At 54.8% G+C, this 17484-nt stretch overlaps 1 protein-coding gene across 1 annotated transcript in view; it reads right to left on the bottom strand.

Annotated features, from left to right (window-relative positions):
- Positions 1–12226, bottom strand: part of NTSR1 (neurotensin receptor 1) — a 38626-nt gene extending 26400 nt beyond the window's left edge. Inside the window, exon 1 of the mRNA XM_003787763.2 lies at positions 11205–12226. Coding sequence (XP_003787811.1) covers positions 11205–11918 — 714 coding nt within the window. The 5' untranslated portion in view covers positions 11919–12226. The remainder of the gene's footprint in view (positions 1–11204) is intronic.
- Between the last annotated feature and the right edge of the window lie 5258 nt (positions 12227–17484).

Genomic DNA, 17484 nt, shown 5'->3' with positions numbered 1-17484 from the left:
GAAATCAGGCTCCTCGAGGGAAAGGGGGTCCTCTTGAAATGAACAGAAAGATAAAAATTCATAACAGAGAAAAATAAACTATATTAAAGAAATCAATACAAATTTTAGAACTAAATAATACACTGCCATTCAACAACTAAGTTGTGACATGCCCAGTGATGCCAGCATAACACACCCCACACTCATCAACACAGACCTTTATCCTGGACCATACACCATTGTTAGCAAAAAATGTCATCCTGGGTAGAGAGCTGTGGCATCACAGCTCATAGCAACCTAAAACTCTCAGGCTCAAATGATCCTCCTGCCTCAGCCTCCTGAGGAGCTGGGACTACGGTGCTGTCACAATGCCCGGCTGTTTCTTTTTTAGAGATGGGGGGTCTCACTCTTGCTTAGGCTGGTCTCGAACTCCAGAGCTCGGGCAATCCACCCACCTCAGTCTCCCAGAGGGCTAAGATTACAGGTGTGAGCCATTAACAAATTTAAAGAACTTTTTTCTTTTCTTTCATTTTTTTTTTCCCACAGAGTTTCACTATGTTACCCTTGGTAGAGTACCCAAGTAGCTGGGACTACAGTCGCCTGCCACAGCGCCTGGCTATTTTTTTGTTGTAGTTGTCATTGTTGTTTGGCAGGCCTAGGCTGGGTTCAAACCCTCTAGCTCCGGTGTATGTGGCCAGTGCCCTAGACGCTAAGCTACAGGTGCCGAGCCAAATTTAAAGAATATAAATTATGCAACTATATTCTCGAAACATTATAGAACTAAATTAGAAATGGATCATAAAATATCAAACATTTGGAAATTAACACACTTCCAAATGACCCAAAGGTTAAAGAGAGAGTTTGAAAAGAAAGAAGAAAATAAGACCCAAACTAGAATCAAACACTTCAAAAGTGTTGAGATGCCGCTAACACAGCACTTGGGGGGAACTTTGCAGTATCACTTGTCTGTATTAGACAAGAAAAAGCTCTCAAACCAATAATCAAAGCGTCCACTTTTAGAAATCTAGGGAAGGAGGAACAAATTAAACCAAAAGCAAACAAGGAAGAGTAGAAATTATAAAACTGAAGGCTGAGAAAGGCACTGGAGACCCAGGAGACCTGCAACTGATTCCTCAGAAAGCACAATGACGCTGATGGACTCCTTGCCGTGACCCAGGAGACGAGAGAGAGGACACAGATTGCCAGTGTTAGGGATGAAAAGGAGCAAAGGAGCCATCACAGACGCCACCGACCTTAAAGCACGATAAGGAGATGCCACAACCAAATCTGCGCCCCGAATTTGACAACATAGGTTAAACGCACCAAGTTCTCAGAAGATACTGCAAATTACAGCTTGCTCAAGACACACATAGCCCGAACATCCCTCTATCTTTTGAAATTATTGAATTCATAGTCAGAAACTTATCCGCAAAACTCCAGGCCCAAATCATTTTGCTTGAGAATTCTACCAAACCTTTACAGAAGAAATAATACCAATTCTGCACAACCTCTTCCAGAAAACAAAGGGGAGTAAATACTTCACAACTCATCTTTCCAAGGCCAGTATTATTCTGAGGCCAAAACCAGACAAAGACAACACAAGGAAAAAAAAGCACAGACCAATATCCATCAGGAACACAGACACGCAAATTCCCATGGGAACGTCAGGAAATCAAACCTACCACCAAGTGGTTTACCCCACGAGTGTGAGGCTGGTTCAACATTGAACCATCAGCCTGTGTTTTCCACTTAAATGAGACACCTGGAGCCATAGGCACAGAAAGTAGGAGGGTGGTTCCAGGGGCTGGGGCAGGGGTCGGGGAGTTAGTGCTTAACGGGGACAGAGCTTCAGTTCAGGGTGAGGAAACATTCTGGAGATGGACGGTACTGATTTTCATATGTGAATGTAGTTAGTGCCACTGAACTCTACACTCAAAATGGTTAAAGTGATCAATTTTATGTGACATACGTTTTACCACCATAAAAAAAAAAATCACTTCATTCACCGGATTAAGCTGGTTTATGAAGAAAAACCATATGTTCATAAATAGACACAGAAAAATCATCGCACAAAGTTCAACATCAATTTACGATTTTTAAAAAATGCCTGGCAAACTAGGAATAGAAGGGAATTTCCTTAACTTGTTTAAGAGCTTCTACTAAAAACTCAAGCTAAAAACTTTCCTGATTAGGAAGACTAAAGACTTCCTCCTGAGATCCAGAGCAGGGCTGGGATGTCTGTCCTCTGTCACACGGGAAGTCACAGCCAGAGCCAGGAGGGGAGAAAAGGAAATAAAAGACACAGACTGGAAACTTCTCATGTTCACAGACTTCATGACCCACCACTAGAAAATCCCAAGAAAACTACATAAATCTCCTGGAATTAGTAAGCGTGTTTATCATGGTTGTAAGATACAAGGTCAATATACAAAAACTAATTACATTGATATAGGCAGGCCACAAAACATTGGAAATAGAACATTTCTTAAAAAGGCACCATGGGCAATGGCGCCTGGAACGCAACTGCTTAGGTGTAAATCTGATGCCCACAGAACACCAGCAGGATGTGTGTTCTGAGAGCTCCTACTGATGGAGGGACCCGAGAGGGCCCCAGCAGAGAGGTGCCCTGTGTCCACGGTGGGAAGGCTCAGTGTTGAGAAGTGCAGCCCACTCTACAGATTAACACAATCCTAATCAAAATCCCAGCAGGCTTTTGTGTAGCTATTGTCAAGTTGATTCTAAGATGTACGTGGAAAGTAGAGGAACTGGAATAGCAAAACAAGGTGTAAGAAAAGAAGGATGAAGTTGGAAGACTTGGGCCCCCTGGAAGACTTCCCGTAGTGCCGTGGCAATCACGGGAGTGTGGGATTGGAGGGATGGGTGGATCGCAGGGACAGGTGAGAGCCTGGGCACAGACCCCACAACCGGGCAGCTGACCCACCGTGACAGAGGCATGGAGGAGCTTCGATGGAGACAGACCAACTTTTCACAAGAGGCGCTAGAGCATTTGCATCAACCATGTGCAAACCAAAATGGGCACCTTACCTCATGCTCTTTGGAAAAGTTAACTCCAAGTGACTCAGAAACATAAATAAAAAACAGTAAAACTCATAGAAGATGATATAGAGCAAAACCTTTGCGACTTTGTACTAGGCACTGAGTTCTTAGCTGTAACAGGATCCATAAAGACTCTGCTACGTGGAGCGTCACCAGATCATCAGTTTTTGCTCTGTGAATTATAGTGTTGGGAGCATGCAAACACAACCACAGATGGGGAGAAAGTATTTGCAAATCGCATAGCTGACACGTGGGGCTTGTATGCAGAATATATCGAAAAAAAGAAAAAAAGAAACTCTCAAAACTCGACCAAAAGAAAACAACGGCCCAATTTAAAAAAATGAGCAAAGAATTGGAACAGACACATTACCAAAGAAGAACTACAGATGTCAAACACACACATGAAAAGATGCTTACTCTATCATGAGCCACTAGAAATGCAAATTAAAACCACAAGATACCAATGAGAACATATTAGAGTGGTTAAATGAAAACAAAACCGAAAAAGCGGCAATACCAAGGGCTGGCCAGGGTGCAGAGTGGCGAGCACCTCCACCCTGCCAGGGACGGTAGAAATGGCTCACTTTCTGTACTCATGAGGAATGACAAGGCATGGGCACATGGAACCCTGCGCACGTGTGCAGCTGCCACAACCTGGCTCACCCCAAACGTCCCCGTGGACACACGGAGAAGCCCAAGGTGGTGGTGAGCCCAGGCCCCAGACCCTCCTACACAGGACAGTCATGTGGCTGAACAAGCCTCAAACCCACCCCATGAGCACATGAGCGAGCACTGGAAGGTGATTCCAGCACCTGCGTTTCTGGGACATCCCAGGAAAGGGCAGACCACAGCCAGGAGGCCAGACCAGAGCAGTGCTCGGGTGATGGTTGGGCTGCATCTCCCCATGGGGGGCTTCCTGGACTGTGAATTGGTCAAAGCTCAGAGATGTAAACAAGCAGAGAGTGACTCTGACTGCATGCAGAGTGAAGATGAGATTCAAACAAAGAAAAACGTGCATCTAGTGCCCAGCACTATTTTGCTGCCTTCCCAGCGCTGCCCGGTGTAGGCAATCTTGATCACTCACCTGGGATCTGGGTGGCTTAAGTATCCTCCAACCCCAAATGCATTCTCAGCCAGGCAGTCAGGACCACCCCTCAAATACCAGCACCACCCTGCTCTGCTCAGACTCTCCTGTGGCTGCTGTTTCCAGACTGAGAGCTGTAGCCAGAACTACATAATCTGCCCACACAGCCTGCACTGCCCGGTGACCACTCCACTCTGGCCACACCAGGCCCCTGCTGTGCCCCCATCATGCCCAACACCCTGGCATCCTCATGATACCTGCACATGAGCCCTGTGGTCTCCACTGGCCTCCTCTCTGCTACATTTGTTGCTGCCCACTGTCCACACACTGTACTGATTTTGGCTTATTTTCTGTCTTCTCTGATGGGATGGAAGTTTCATCGTGGGGCAGAATTTTTGCTGGTTTTGTTTGCTAATGTTCCCACTGTGTGTTGGTGAGGGAAAGAAGGAGAGGGAGGGAGGAAGGAAGGAAGAAAGGGAGGGAGGGAGGGAGGGAAGAGGGAAGGATGTCATCCTAGACGTTCAGGTGAGAGTTCCTCTAACAGGGGTGCTGTACAGACCTGACTCAGGCCCTTGCTTCAGGTAGCAAATGTTTCTTAAAGGAGGAGGATAGGTGCTGACCTTCGTCAGCCGCTGCCAGACCTACTTGGCATGTGGTTGTCAGCACTGGTGACACAAGCCAGGGTGTTGGTAAGTGAGCCCTTACTGGCCTCGGCCCTAGTCCCAAGTGCTTTATTTGCATTAACACACTAAACCACAGAGGAATTGTCATCTCAGTGGGCTGGTGGGGAAACTGAGGCACAGAAGGCCGACTGCTTGCCCACAGTCCTGCAGCCAGTGTGAAGCTGGGATTTAAACCTGGGCCTCTGGGCTGCCTCTCTGGGTCCCTGGGCATCCCACATACCCATTCCTAAGTGGCCTGACTCTGTCCTTCTCCCCCCCGACTTCCAGAGCTCACCCTGTGCACAGACACCTCAGGTCCCTGGTCTGGGCCAGGCCCATGCAGTGCTCAAGGGTTATGATTCCCCCTGGGTGGCCACACCTTCTCTGGCAGCGGCAGAGTGCTGGGAATAGCGGGGTCTCCGGAGCAGGCAGACCCCATGGCATGACCTCAGGAGCCCTGCTCGCTCCAGGTGCCAAGAGCCAGAGCCCTAGAGCCCCACAGCCCTGTGTGCAGCCCCCTGCAGAGCCAGCATCTCCTCAATGTCTGCCTGGTTGGGGCTCATGAGAGTGGCCGCCTAAGGCAGGAGGACCCTGAGGTGCCCAAAGGCACACAGTGAGTGTACTTCACCTCCCCAAAACAGCCATCGGAGGGCAAAAGTGCTGGAACTCTGCCACTTCAGCTGTCTGCAGACTCACTGAGACAGAGTTTACAGGCATAAAGGTAGCCCCCCAGCCTGCAGTCCTGGGGTTACCTGATCCAGAGCACTCTGGCAGCCCCAAGGTGCCCGGTGCCACCCACCCTTCTCCCATCTGCTTCTTGCCCCTGCAGCCTTTCTACAGCACCACATAATTGGGGGCCTGGTAGCCTTGGTGTCTGGTCTGTCTCACTTCATAAGGTGGGATTCCACGGCATGAGTCACCCGATTTGCAGAGACAGAAAGTAGAAGAGGGGTTACAGAGCTGGGGAGCGGGGTGTGGGTTCAGTCTGGGGAGATGAGAATGGCCCAGAGATGGACGGTGGTGACGGCACAATGTCAATGCACTTAATAACACTCAACTGTGACCTTACAAATGGTTAAGATGATACGTATTTTGTGATATGTATTTCACCACAATCTTTAGAAAAAGGAAATCTTTCAGAAAAACAAACTACCAGGTAACCACATGGGACTCTACTTCTGTGGCTGGGGAAACCCCACGGGCTCTGCCTCCCGGCACACACAACAGACCTGACTCTAGCTCATTCCCACTGTGCCCACGGGTGGCTCCTCGGCTCCCATCAAACCTTTCCAGCTAGGGGCTCAGTGCCTCTCAGAGCCACCTCCTGAGAGGGACACACGGTCTGAGCTCTGACAATGACGAAGCCAGGCCTGGAGTGACCTGCCCCACAGGGGTTCCCAGTGGGCACAGGGCAGCTGCACCCCCCTCATGGCCCTTTGGCTGCAGACTGAGTCTCAGGATACCTTCTGTCCTGGGAGATAACACGTCCTCTGACTGCCTTCAGTCTGAGCATGGGATAGCCCAGGAGAGTGGTGTCTGGGTCCCAGCACAGGGCTAGGACCGCAGGTGTCTGATCTGCATCACAAGGACGTCCTCCTCCATGATGCCAAGTTGGGTCCGAGCCAGCTCTGGTCCCTCACTCACCCATGTCATCTGAGAACCTGATGTCCTGGGCGGGGAAGACCTCTGGACTCTATCCCTCTCCAGCCAAGGGTCTGCCTGTGTGTCCTCACCCTGCTGGTCTCCTGCCTGCCACCATTATAAGGCCACTCCCTCAGTCCCAGGGCCTCTGAGTCACAGTCTGAGGCTAAATCTCATAAGCCAAATTCTGTCTTGTCAACTCATATAGCATCTTAGCCTTTTGAAAATTTTTAATTACAAACGTTTTCAAACATATACAAAAAAATCATTAATGCCATAACTACAGACTCCAGGCCGATCTGTTTCATCTGCCGCTCTCTTGTGTCTCTTTCCCTAGATCCCATTTCAGTAAATCACTTTGCCTGTAAATAGTCTGTGTGTCCCCCTAAGAGATAAGGACTTTGCATAGACCAGGCCCACCGCAGCTGGAGACAGGAGTTGGTCACGGCCACCCACTACCTAGTCAGTGCATGGGCCACATTGTCTGGGGACCTCTTCACTGTTTCTTGGCATGAAGGACAGTGACTGTGGCTAGTTACCTTGTCTCTTAAGCCTTTGTTACCCACAGAGATCCCTGGCTGTCCATCCATAAGACAGGCTGGGTAGTTTGTCCAGAGCGTGTCTCACAGCCTAGGTTTGGTGACAGTGCCCCTGCATCATGATGGCTTTCACTGTGCCCCTCCATGTGTTCCCATGGGCTGCCAGCCATGTTCAGGGCTGCACCAGATTCAGATTCGATTGTTCTAATGTGGTACTTCTCTGAGGGCTGTGTGAACCGTGGGATTTGGCCCAGGCCTGACTCAACGCTGATGGCTGCTGAAAATCCATTAGGGGATCCAGGACACACACACAGGAGTATCAGACCACTTATTCCTTCTTCACGTATTAACTGGAAAATACCTATACTGAGACACACCCTTCACCTGCTCTTGGGTTTTTCTAAAGTACATTTGTGCAGAAAAGGCACAAAAATGCTCTATGCTTTCCTGCCAAAGGGCCATGGACTTTTCAAGTGAGGGACTGTGAGATCCTTCCCTCTCTCCAACCCCAGTCAGCCCTGAAACTGCAGATGCAGAAGCCATGGCCACCAGGGAGACGCCCAGCCTGCTAGTTGGGGGGCTGTCCTGGGGGTCTGCTGCCCACCGTGAGGCCTCCTTGTACATTCTATCCCCATAGGAACACAGAACCCCTTCTGCAACTTCCCAACTTGAAAAAATCCCAAACTGCAGACAAGTTATGGGGAGAGCATGAGGACCGTCCTGCCCCTGGGCCAGATCTGCTAGCCCTGGGCCCTGCCGTGGGGGTCTCCTAAGCATCCCCCCACCCCGCCCCAAATACCCCCTGCACTGTCCTTGGGATTACCCACACTTTTCTTCCTGAACCATCTGGGGCAGGCATCACATTCTTTGGCCTCTGAACAGCCCTGTGTATTTCTGAGAAGGGGGCTGCCTGAGGCTCAGTGGAGGGCCTAATCTGATGGAAACAGGTCTTGGCTGCCTCTCCTCCCTTGGAATCTTCTGGCCTTCAAAGGCCCGGGGGTCCAGGACTTTGGCTTTTTTTTTTTTTTTAGACAGAGTCTCACTTTATCACTCTTGGTAGAGTGCCATGGGATCACACAGCTCACAGCAACCTCCTGGGCTCAGGTGATTCTCTTGCCTCAGCCTCCCAAGTAGCTGGGAATACAGCCGCCCACCACAACACCCGGCTTTTTTTTGTTGTTGCAGTTTGGCCAGGACCAGGTTTGAACCCAGCACCCTCAGTATATGGGACCAGCGCCTTACTCACTGAGCCACAGGTGCCGCCTAGGACTTTGTCTTGAGATCCATCTGCCTGTGGGCTCTGAGCAGGGGATGTGGGTCACCAGCTCCTGGCATGCATGGAGGTTGAAGAGGGAAGCCATGCCCACAAAGTTGAAAGAGTGTTTCTGGGCTTGGCACCTGTGGCTCAAGTGGCTAAGGTGCCAGCCACATACACCTAAGGTGGCAGGTTCGAGTCCAGCCCGGGCCCGCCAAACAACAACAATGGCTGCAACCAAAAAAAATAGCTGGGCGTTGTGGCGGGTGCCTGTGGTCCCAGCTGCTTGGGAGGTGGAGGCAGGAGACTCGCTTGAGCCCAGGAGTTGGAGGTTGCTGTGAGCTGTGATGTGACAGCGCTCTACTGAGGGTGATAAAGTGAGACTCTGTCTCAAAAAAAAAAAAAAAAAAAAAGAAAAAAGAAAGAGCATTTCTGAGATAAGACACAAGTCTGGCAGGCTGAGCCTGGGAGCAAGTTCCCCTGGCTGTGGAAAAGGCACTAATGGGATGATGACAAAGGGGCCTCAGTGGCCACCAATGGCAGGTATAATAGACTTGTGCCTGGGGACGCTGGGCAGGGCTTGCTTTGGAGTGTGCCATGGAGGGGAAAGGATCTCTGAACACCATTCCAAAGGACACAGCCACTCAGATCAGATCTGAGCCAGATGCCCAAGAGCCCCAGGCCTCTGTTCCCATCAGCACCCAGCCATTTCCAAGGGCTCAGCAGAGCGTCCACAGGACTAGAGGACACTTCCAGAGCACTGGGCCTGGGCTGTCGTCACCCTTCCTGTGCTTCATCTGTTTTCAAGGATTTCATGTCCATCTAGTACACATTCCCCAGGGGTGAACACAGGACCCTGCTGACCCATAGCCTGTGCCAGCAGGAACTTGTCACTGCTGAGCTCAAAGGCAGGAGGCCGTACAAGACTCATGGTCGAGCCACATGGGCAGGACCATGTGTGGGTGGGTCAGAGCAGGGACAGGATAGTTCTGAAGGTCCCTAGCTATCCTATCATTCTACTGGCCCCTGGGAGAGGAGCTGGGGCACGGCTTGCCAGCCGCTAGCCTGGAGTGCTCAAAGTTGCTCTTAGTTTTACCACCAAACCACCTCATTCCCAAACCCATCTTCTGTTTGCAAGGGCCTGGCTGGGAGTCTCACTGCTGTGGAGGCTGGCAGGCTAGCAGGTGACACTCCTGTCACCAGCACAGAGGAGCTGGCATATAGGAACTGAGGGGCCTGGTCTGAGTTACTTGCTTCAGATGGGAGAGCAGCCTTGTCATCAGTCACTTCCAAGCACACAGTTGAGCCCCTTAAAGAGAAATGGGACCCCACAGTCCCTGGGCACTAAGGAAGCCAGGAAACATTCAGGAAGCCCTCAGCACAGGGGTGTTGGCCCCTGGCAGACACCCCACAGGCATCTACAAGGGGTCAGCTCTGAGCACGGGGACTAGACACATGGCACTTTGGGGGCCAAGCAATGTCTATGGGTGTCCGTTTCCAAGGGCTCAGCAGAGCGTCCACAGGACTAGGGGACACTTCCAGAGCACTGGGCCTGGGCTGTTGTCACCCTCCCTGTGCTTCGTTTGTTTTCAGTGATTTCTATGGGCCAGACTGCTCCTGTCTGAGCCTGGAAGCAGGGAGTAGGGGGCTGAGCACAGGCTTCACTGGGTGGGACTGAGCCCACTGGCCCCTCGTGGGGGATTTGGCTGCTGCCTCCAGGCCCCTGACCAGACGGCCCCTACCCTGCAAAGTTGCTCAAACACAGGAGCTTGAGGCAAGAGAAGGAGCCCTGGAAGGAGACAGGAGGCAATTTCTGACTGCTTACCCCGGGACCCTGGCTATCTCTGCCTCTGGTGAGAAGAAGGGATCTGGCTGGGGAGCAAGGTTGGGGTCACCTCCACTCTCCTGTGGACCCCTGAAGCCACAAGTTCCACATAGGCTGGGGGACTGGGAGTCTAGCTTGGCCCCTACAGCCTACCTTAGTGGTGGTCAGTGGAGGGTCAGTCAGGGCCCAGGGTGACAGGCAAGCAATGCCCTCCCAGGCACAATGCTGTTTACATTTCTAAGGGGTGGGGCCAAGGCTGGGTACAGCAGGCTGCCCTGGCCCCTCTGGCTTGGCAAGGGCAGGGAGACCCTGCCCAGACCCTTCTACCCTCTGTCTCCCTCAACCTGCTCTGGGATGGAGGAAACCCAGAACCTCCACGGCTTCTCATGTCCTAGGGCCCAGATGCTAATCAAAGTGTCTCATCTGCCCTGACTTCCCCTGCGGACACCTCCTGTCTCTCCTCCCGGAAGAAACAACATCGCCACCGTCAACAGCAACAGTCGTCACCTGTGAGCGCCCCTTGCTTCCAGGACCACACAGACCTCCCACGTGTGCTCCCGAATACTCTCCCTCGATCATGGTCAAGGCCATATCACCCCATTTTACAGATGGGGAAACTGAAGATAACTAGGAACCGGCCCAATTTGACATCAGGGTCAGACTGATGTCTGACTCTCACGTTTGCCCAGGCAAGGTGGCCAAGGAGCACTGAGGGGGCCACTCTGGGGGCTTCTCTGCAGAGGAGAGGGTGGTAACCTCTTGGGGGCACAAAGCCTATAGAGAAACTGTTGAAACAGACAGTCCCTTTAAAGAGGCATTGCCAGCATGTGCACGATTCCATTAGCTCTTTGAGAATTTGGACCGCAGGGAGGTCACCGGCTGCGACTCCAGCTCCCATCAATAGAAGGGAGAGGTGGGGGCTAAGGCCTGGCCATGCTGGAGTGAGCAGGGAGAAGGGGCCAGTCTCTCTGTTCCCAGCCTCCCAGGGTTGGAATTCTCACCTCTCCAACTCCCTGTACCCACAGGAAACTACTTCTGGGGTATGGGGAAAGGGAGTGCTGAGGTCCCCCTGGGCAGATGACTACTGATGAGAGACTCCCGCCTGGTACCCAAGGGCCCCTACCTACTCTCGGTCCTTCTCCTTCAGGAAGAGGCTGCTCACCTGTATGACAGCCTTGACAGTGGCAGTGCCCACGGTGGGTGTGCACACCAGGCCACCAGGGTGCTGGCCATCGGCGCTGCGGTTCTGCTGGCCCATGGTGAACAGCATGGGCACTGCCAGCAGGCCCGAGGCCAGCCAGATGGCGCTGATGAACTTCTTGGTGCGGCTGCGGGACATGAGGGTCTTGGCCTTGAAGGGGTGGCAGATGGCCAGGTAGCGCTCCACGCTCAGGCTGGCCACGTTGAGGGCCGTGGCATAGGTGCAGGCGTCGCGCAGGAAGTAGTAGCCGCGGCAGCCGGCATCGCCGAAGGCCCAGGGGTGGTGCACCCAGATGAAGTTGTAGAGTTCCACGGGCAGGGCCAGCAGCAAGATGAGTAGGTCCGACAGCGCCAGACTGCCCAGGTGGTAGTGCACCGTGCTCTGCAGGCCCTGCAGCGACTTCTTGCGTGCCAGCGTGAACGCCGTCACCGAGTTGCCCACCGTGCCCACCACGAAGAGCGCCAGGTACACGGCGGTCACCAGCACCTTGGAGTAGATGTCGGTGTTCACGTCCAGGTCGCTGCTGGGCGCCGCGAGGTCGCGCTCCGACGCATTGTCCGAACCGTTGCCAAAGCCCGGGGCCAGGAACGCCACCTCTAACCCTGTCTGCGGCTGGGGGAAGGGGTCAGCGGCCGGGGCGCCCGGGGTGCCCGGCGCGGAGCTGTTGAGGCGCATGGTGGGCGCGCCGCGGTCCGCAGCTCTGTCTCGTGCCTCCGCGGCTAGAAGTCCGGGCGAGAGTGGGCGTGTGGCAGGTGAGGTCGGAGGAGGAGGCACCCGAGCGAGGGCGCGAGAGGGCTGCAGGGCGCCGTCCGGCCAGGAGGGGCCGGACCCAGATCGCGCCGCCGCGGGAGCGCTCGGGCTCGCGCTCCTCTGGACTTGCGGCTCTTGGCTCCGGGCTTCAGACCCTAGGCTTCCTGGGCCTCCCTCCGGGCTCAGCGCTTGCCGAGAGCTCCGGGCGACCTCCGATCGTCAGACCCTGCGCGTCCTTAGCCGGCTGCAGTTCGGTCCCCCGAGGATCGCTCTTGGCGCGGGCAGAGCGGAGCGCACGCTCCTCGGCTTGGCGCGCTCACCTCCCTTGCTCGCGCTTTCCGCGCACGCCGGCTCCACATACCTCCCGCCGAGCCCGCGCCCTCCTCTGAGCGGCGCGCCCAGCCACGGGGGCGGTATTGGGAGAGGGAGGCGCCCCAGCCGCCGTCCCCGCCCCGTCCCTGAAGGCTAGAGGGTCGCCCCTTGCGCTCCCAGGGCCAGGTGGGCTTGGGTGAACGCCCATGGCACAAGCTTCCCGGTGGCACAATGGGTTTTGGGCATTAGATATTTCCAGCTGCTCTCCGCCAGGCAGCGTGGCTGCCTCCTTCCTGGTCTCGCTGCGCCCAGCAGCGACCTGGACGTGAACACCCACATCTACTCCAAGGTGCTGGTGGCCGCCGTGTACCTGACACTCTTCGTGGTGGGCACGGTGGGCAACTCGTGACGGCTGGCACGCAAGGAGTCGCTGCAGGGCCTGGGCAGCCTGGCGCTGTCGGAGCTGCTCGTCTTGCTGCTGTGCCTCTCCAGCCTGCTCAGTGGGCTTAGGGTTAAAAGGGTAGGAGGGCAAGTGGAGGCCTCCTGCCTCCCCCCACAGCCCTGGGCCTCTCTGCACAGCTGGCTGGGCTGCCTCTCCTTCCTGAATGCCCACTGGGTGCCAGAACCAAACTCCCAGGGGACTGTGGCACCATTGTCTGGGAGGGGGTGAGGAGAAAGCTGAAACATCACCCCTCCCCAGGCTGCCCCTGCTCCTGGCACCCAGGGTGGTCTTGTGCCCCTGGGGGATATGAGTGGGTACCCTCAGAGCCCCTTGCTCTGCCTTGATTTGGTCACTGGGCGCCACCCTGAGAGCCCAGCAGGGTTGTGGGAAGGATATGAGGCAGCCAGTCTGGGCCTCCTGGGCCCTCCCATCCTGCTTTGAGAACCCTTGCGGGCAAAGTCTGGGGCCTTCCACTTGTGCTCTCTGTACCTGGAGGGATATAGGCAGGGTGGCTGGGCACAAGCTTACTGCCATCTCTGGGCTGACCAGCCCTCCCAGGCCACTACTGTCTCCCTCTGGGCCCTCTACCCCTCCCCTACACTCATTCTCCCAACAACGGAAGCTGCATCACCTGAGAGATGGTCGGGGAGGGCCCTGCTCGGAGTGTGCAGCTTAGAGGAACTCTTGGAGCCACAGCCTCAGGGACCTGGCCCATCCCTGAGTGGACCTGCCTCATTGCACCAGCTCTGGAAAACTGAACAGGCTGGGGGAATCTCTGGATGCTGAGGGAGGGGCTGTGCCCAGGAACCCTGCCCAGCGTGGCAGGTAGAAGTTGGGCTAATGAGCTATTGGCAACCCAGGTCTCTATTTTGTTCTCAACCTGCTCTGGTTGGGCCTGCTGAAGCCTGCTATGCACATCAGGGAGTCTCCACTCATAAAAGTAAGTGCTTAAACATTTAGCCACTAAAACAGACACAAATGTTCCTTTGGCTTAGAAGCCAGTGCAGCAGGCTCCAGGGCTGGCAGGTGGTTCTGAACCCCTGCCTTGCTGCTCCATGTTTGGGCTTGGGACCATATGGGATGGAGGCTTCTGGGGTAGGCCTCTTACTGATGGGTGTGGGAGGAGAATGTGGTGGGTGGACCATGCCCCGACCTGGTGGGAGGTGAAGTGTCCCGTCCAACAAGAGTAGGCTTGAGTGGATTTGCTCTCTGGGAAAGAGATTTGTGCCAGAATTGAGTGTCCATGCCATGCTAAGTAGTGCCAGTCCTGGGAGGTGTCAGCCACATGCTCATTGCTGCAATGGAACCCGAGGGGCGTCTGGTCCTGACCCTGGGCTGGGCCACCTGTTGCCTCTGGCGTTTGGCCCTTCGACAGCAGTGCCCACTGCTGCACAAGTGGACGCCAGCAGAATCATGCTGTCCCCGGCCGCTTACGCCCACTGTTTGGTTTTCAAACCCTTGACCTTTTGGCTAAGCTGGCCTTATTTTCAAAGATTTCTTTTTGAGCTAGGCTAGGAGCTTAAAAAATCATAAAAGGCAACTAAGCACAAATATTATGACAAGGCATTTGCCTAAAACCACAGAGGAAAATGTCATTTGGAAGGCCTTTTTCTACACAGAAGGGATGGCAGGCCCTGGGCAGGCTCCGTGGTGAGCACGGGCCCAGCTGCTCAGGAACCTGGCAGCACAGTGACCGGAGCCTCTCAGCTCCCCTTTGTTTGCCTCTGTCTCTTCTTGTTTCCCTAGGCAGTTCATGAACAGCTGTGGCTCTGTAAAGCCAGCACTGATGAGGAGCTGGGGGAGGACAGAGCCCAGGCCCAGGTGTGCCCTTCAGTTACTTGGTATGCCCTGGGCCCGTTCATCTCTGTCCTGACACATGAAAGCCAGACACAGCCTGGGGAAGCTGGGCCCTGGGGCTGGAACATTTGCCTGAGAGCTGGAGAGCCTCGAGAACCTGCCACCTCAACCCCAACACCCAAAATGTGCCTGTTGGAGACTGAGGCCCTTCCATGGGTGCCAGCGCCTCTAGGATGCGGCAGAATTGGGGCTGAGAGGGCAGCCACGTGTGTGGGTGGGCTGCGTCCTCATTAGTGGGCGGGGGGGAAATCAAGTCCCAAGAGTCGTGAAGGGTGCCTTTGTGGACCTGTCCCAGGCTGCCTGCTAACTTGTCCTGAGTCCCTCCAGGGCTGCCTGCCGCATAGCCGGCGCTCAGGTTTCTGCTGATTGAGAAGGTGAGAAGGTACAGGATGACCTCCCACAAGGAGAGGGTGCCTCCTGCTGTGCAGGGTGTGCAAAACCCACTATCGCTTCCCAACAGGCCCCCTAATTCTGGAGTGCTGGTACTCTCCAGCATGGCCCCTATCTTTCCTGTGGCCCCCTGTTGGGTGATTCTTGCTAGCAAGGACCCTTCTTACTACATTTTAAAGAGTAAGTTCCCAACAATACCTGTATCAGTTATTTGCTACTGCGTAACAAAACACCCCAGAACCCAGTGGCTTAACCCCCCAAACCTGTGTCATTGCCTCTAGTAGCTGCAGTGGCTTCCTATGAGGCCACATGGGGAGGAATGTAGAAACCCCATGGAAATGTAATGTGCAAATCTGTAGAGTTTAGCTATAGATTTTCCCACCCACGGCATGGAAATTGCACATGTTCCAGGATTCACAGTGTTCCAAGGAGGATTTTTAAAAATAGAGCAGCACATGTATGTGTGTGAGCAAAGCGTCAGTGGCCTGGCGCGGTGGGCAGAGCTGTGCTCCAGGCATTCCTGGGACTATTGACAGGTCAAACTCGGTCTTCCTTGTCTCTCCTATTCCCAGGTGGCCCCTCAGAGCCTGGCTAGCTTGCTGGATTCGTGAGCTGTGTTCACAGGAAGAAACAGGAGAATGGCAGCCCATGAGTGGGTCCCGCTTCTGCAAGGGACATGCCACAGTGGGTTGGGGAGCAGAGGGCAGGCAGGAGGAGTTGAGAAGTAGATTCGATCCCATGCCCTGATCCTCCATCTCCTCAGGTGTGACACACAGATGATGTGGCCTCTGCATGGCTGCTGCGTGGCCCCCGTGTGCCTCACAGGATGGGGCTACTGCTCAGTGAACTCCAACTTCACCCACACACCCCATCAGGGACAGCAGGGCCCACAGCAGGGGCCCCATGTCTTCTGCCAGTGAAGTACAGTGTGAGCAGGACGTGACCAGCCACCATAGGAGGATGGCCACAGTGAGGGGCAGGGGCCAGACACTACAAAGCCATCAAAGTAGATTCTCCCTGGAGCCTCCAGACGAGCCAGCCCTGCTGACCTTGATTCTAGCTCTTGAGACTCTGGGGTCTGATTCCCAGAACCATTGCAATAGGCAAGAGGCAGACTGCACCTAATGAAGTGGTCCCCGGAAGACACCGATCCTGCTGGCAGTCTGAGGGAGACTCTGTGGGGAGTGTGTGAGCTCCACGCTGTCCATGTGCCCCACATAGGACCCCATGTGGTCCCACAACTCAGTCCCATTGGCTTGGTCTCGCCCAGGCTCTCCAAGAGGCGGGGACCTTCTGGTCTTCCCTCTGTCCCTCGCAGTTCACTGGGGAGTCCCCTGTATACAGAGGATGGTCCTCAGATGCGGACTCCAGACTTGTGCCCCAGGGGCCCTCCCTGTAAACCAGGCTCTTGGCCACTTAGCACCAGCACGGAGGGTGAATCAGGCTGGTCATAGCTGCTACTGCCCCTAGCCACTGGGAGTGGGAACCCACACCCTGCTCTCAGCGTGGCTGAACAAATGAATGAATGAAGGCTGGGATGGACCTAATCCATGCACCAGACCTCAATGTTCAGAGCCAGCATCAGGGCTTAGGCCTTAGCTCCTCTCTGCCCACCTTGGCTATAGGTCCCTTCTGGCTTCCAGGGAGGAGGTGCCCAGCTCCAGGCCTGGCGTTCCCTGGAGCACTGAGCAGTACCCTCCCTGGCAACTCCTATTTCTTAGGCTGTGCTGTGGGAAGTGAGGCGAGTCAGGCTCCCAGAGGCCGCCCAGCCTGGCTGGGGATAGAGGAAGGGGAGGCCCAGGTGGCTGCAGCTGCTTGACCCCTGGGGCTGGAGGCTGGGCTGGGCCAGGCCCTGCTCCCTGGGAGGAGTGGCGAGGGACTATGGGAGGAACCCTGCAGGGGCTACACATCCTCCCACCTCACCGGACCATGACCCTAAATGAGAACTGTGTTGCTGCTTCTCAGTGTCCCTCTGAAGGTCCCTCATGCTCTTGGGGCTTCTTGCCCAACCTCCCAACGCTAGTGTCAGGGCCAGGGGACATCTGGGAGGGGGAGAAGCCTGGAAGGGATAGGTCTTGGGAGAAAGCATGTGGTTTGAAGGGTTCTGGCAAGATGGCATCCAGGAAGACCTGTCGGAGGAGGACACATCCACAGAGACCTGGGAGTAAGGGCATGAGCAGGCAGGGGAGGGAGGAGCAGAGCAGGTGACTTCAGTGTGAGGCAGGACAGCAATGAGAAGCTGGGGGGAGGGGTCCCAAACCTGCGAAAGGGCAGCAACCCTGCTGCTGCCTGTGACTCCTCCCTCACAGAAGCAGGCCCCCTCTCAGCTGGTGACCCTGCCGCACACCTTTCCAGATTCTTGGGCTCACAGCCTAGGCAGGATGGGCGACCCCTTGGGTCCCTGAGCCAAGGAGAGATCTGTGTAGGATGTGGGCCGCCAGCCCTTGCACCCTCCCCTGGCCTTGCCAGGCTGTCCCCAGGGCAGGACAG

Source organism: Otolemur garnettii, unplaced genomic scaffold (assembly GCF_000181295.1).
Source record: "Otolemur garnettii isolate 467f Iridium unplaced genomic scaffold, OtoGar3 scaffold00023, whole genome shotgun sequence".
NCBI lineage: Eukaryota > Metazoa > Chordata > Mammalia > Primates > Galagidae > Otolemur > Otolemur garnettii.
The sequence above is the reverse complement of the archived record's forward strand: the minus strand, read 5'-3'. Positions and strand labels throughout refer to the sequence as shown.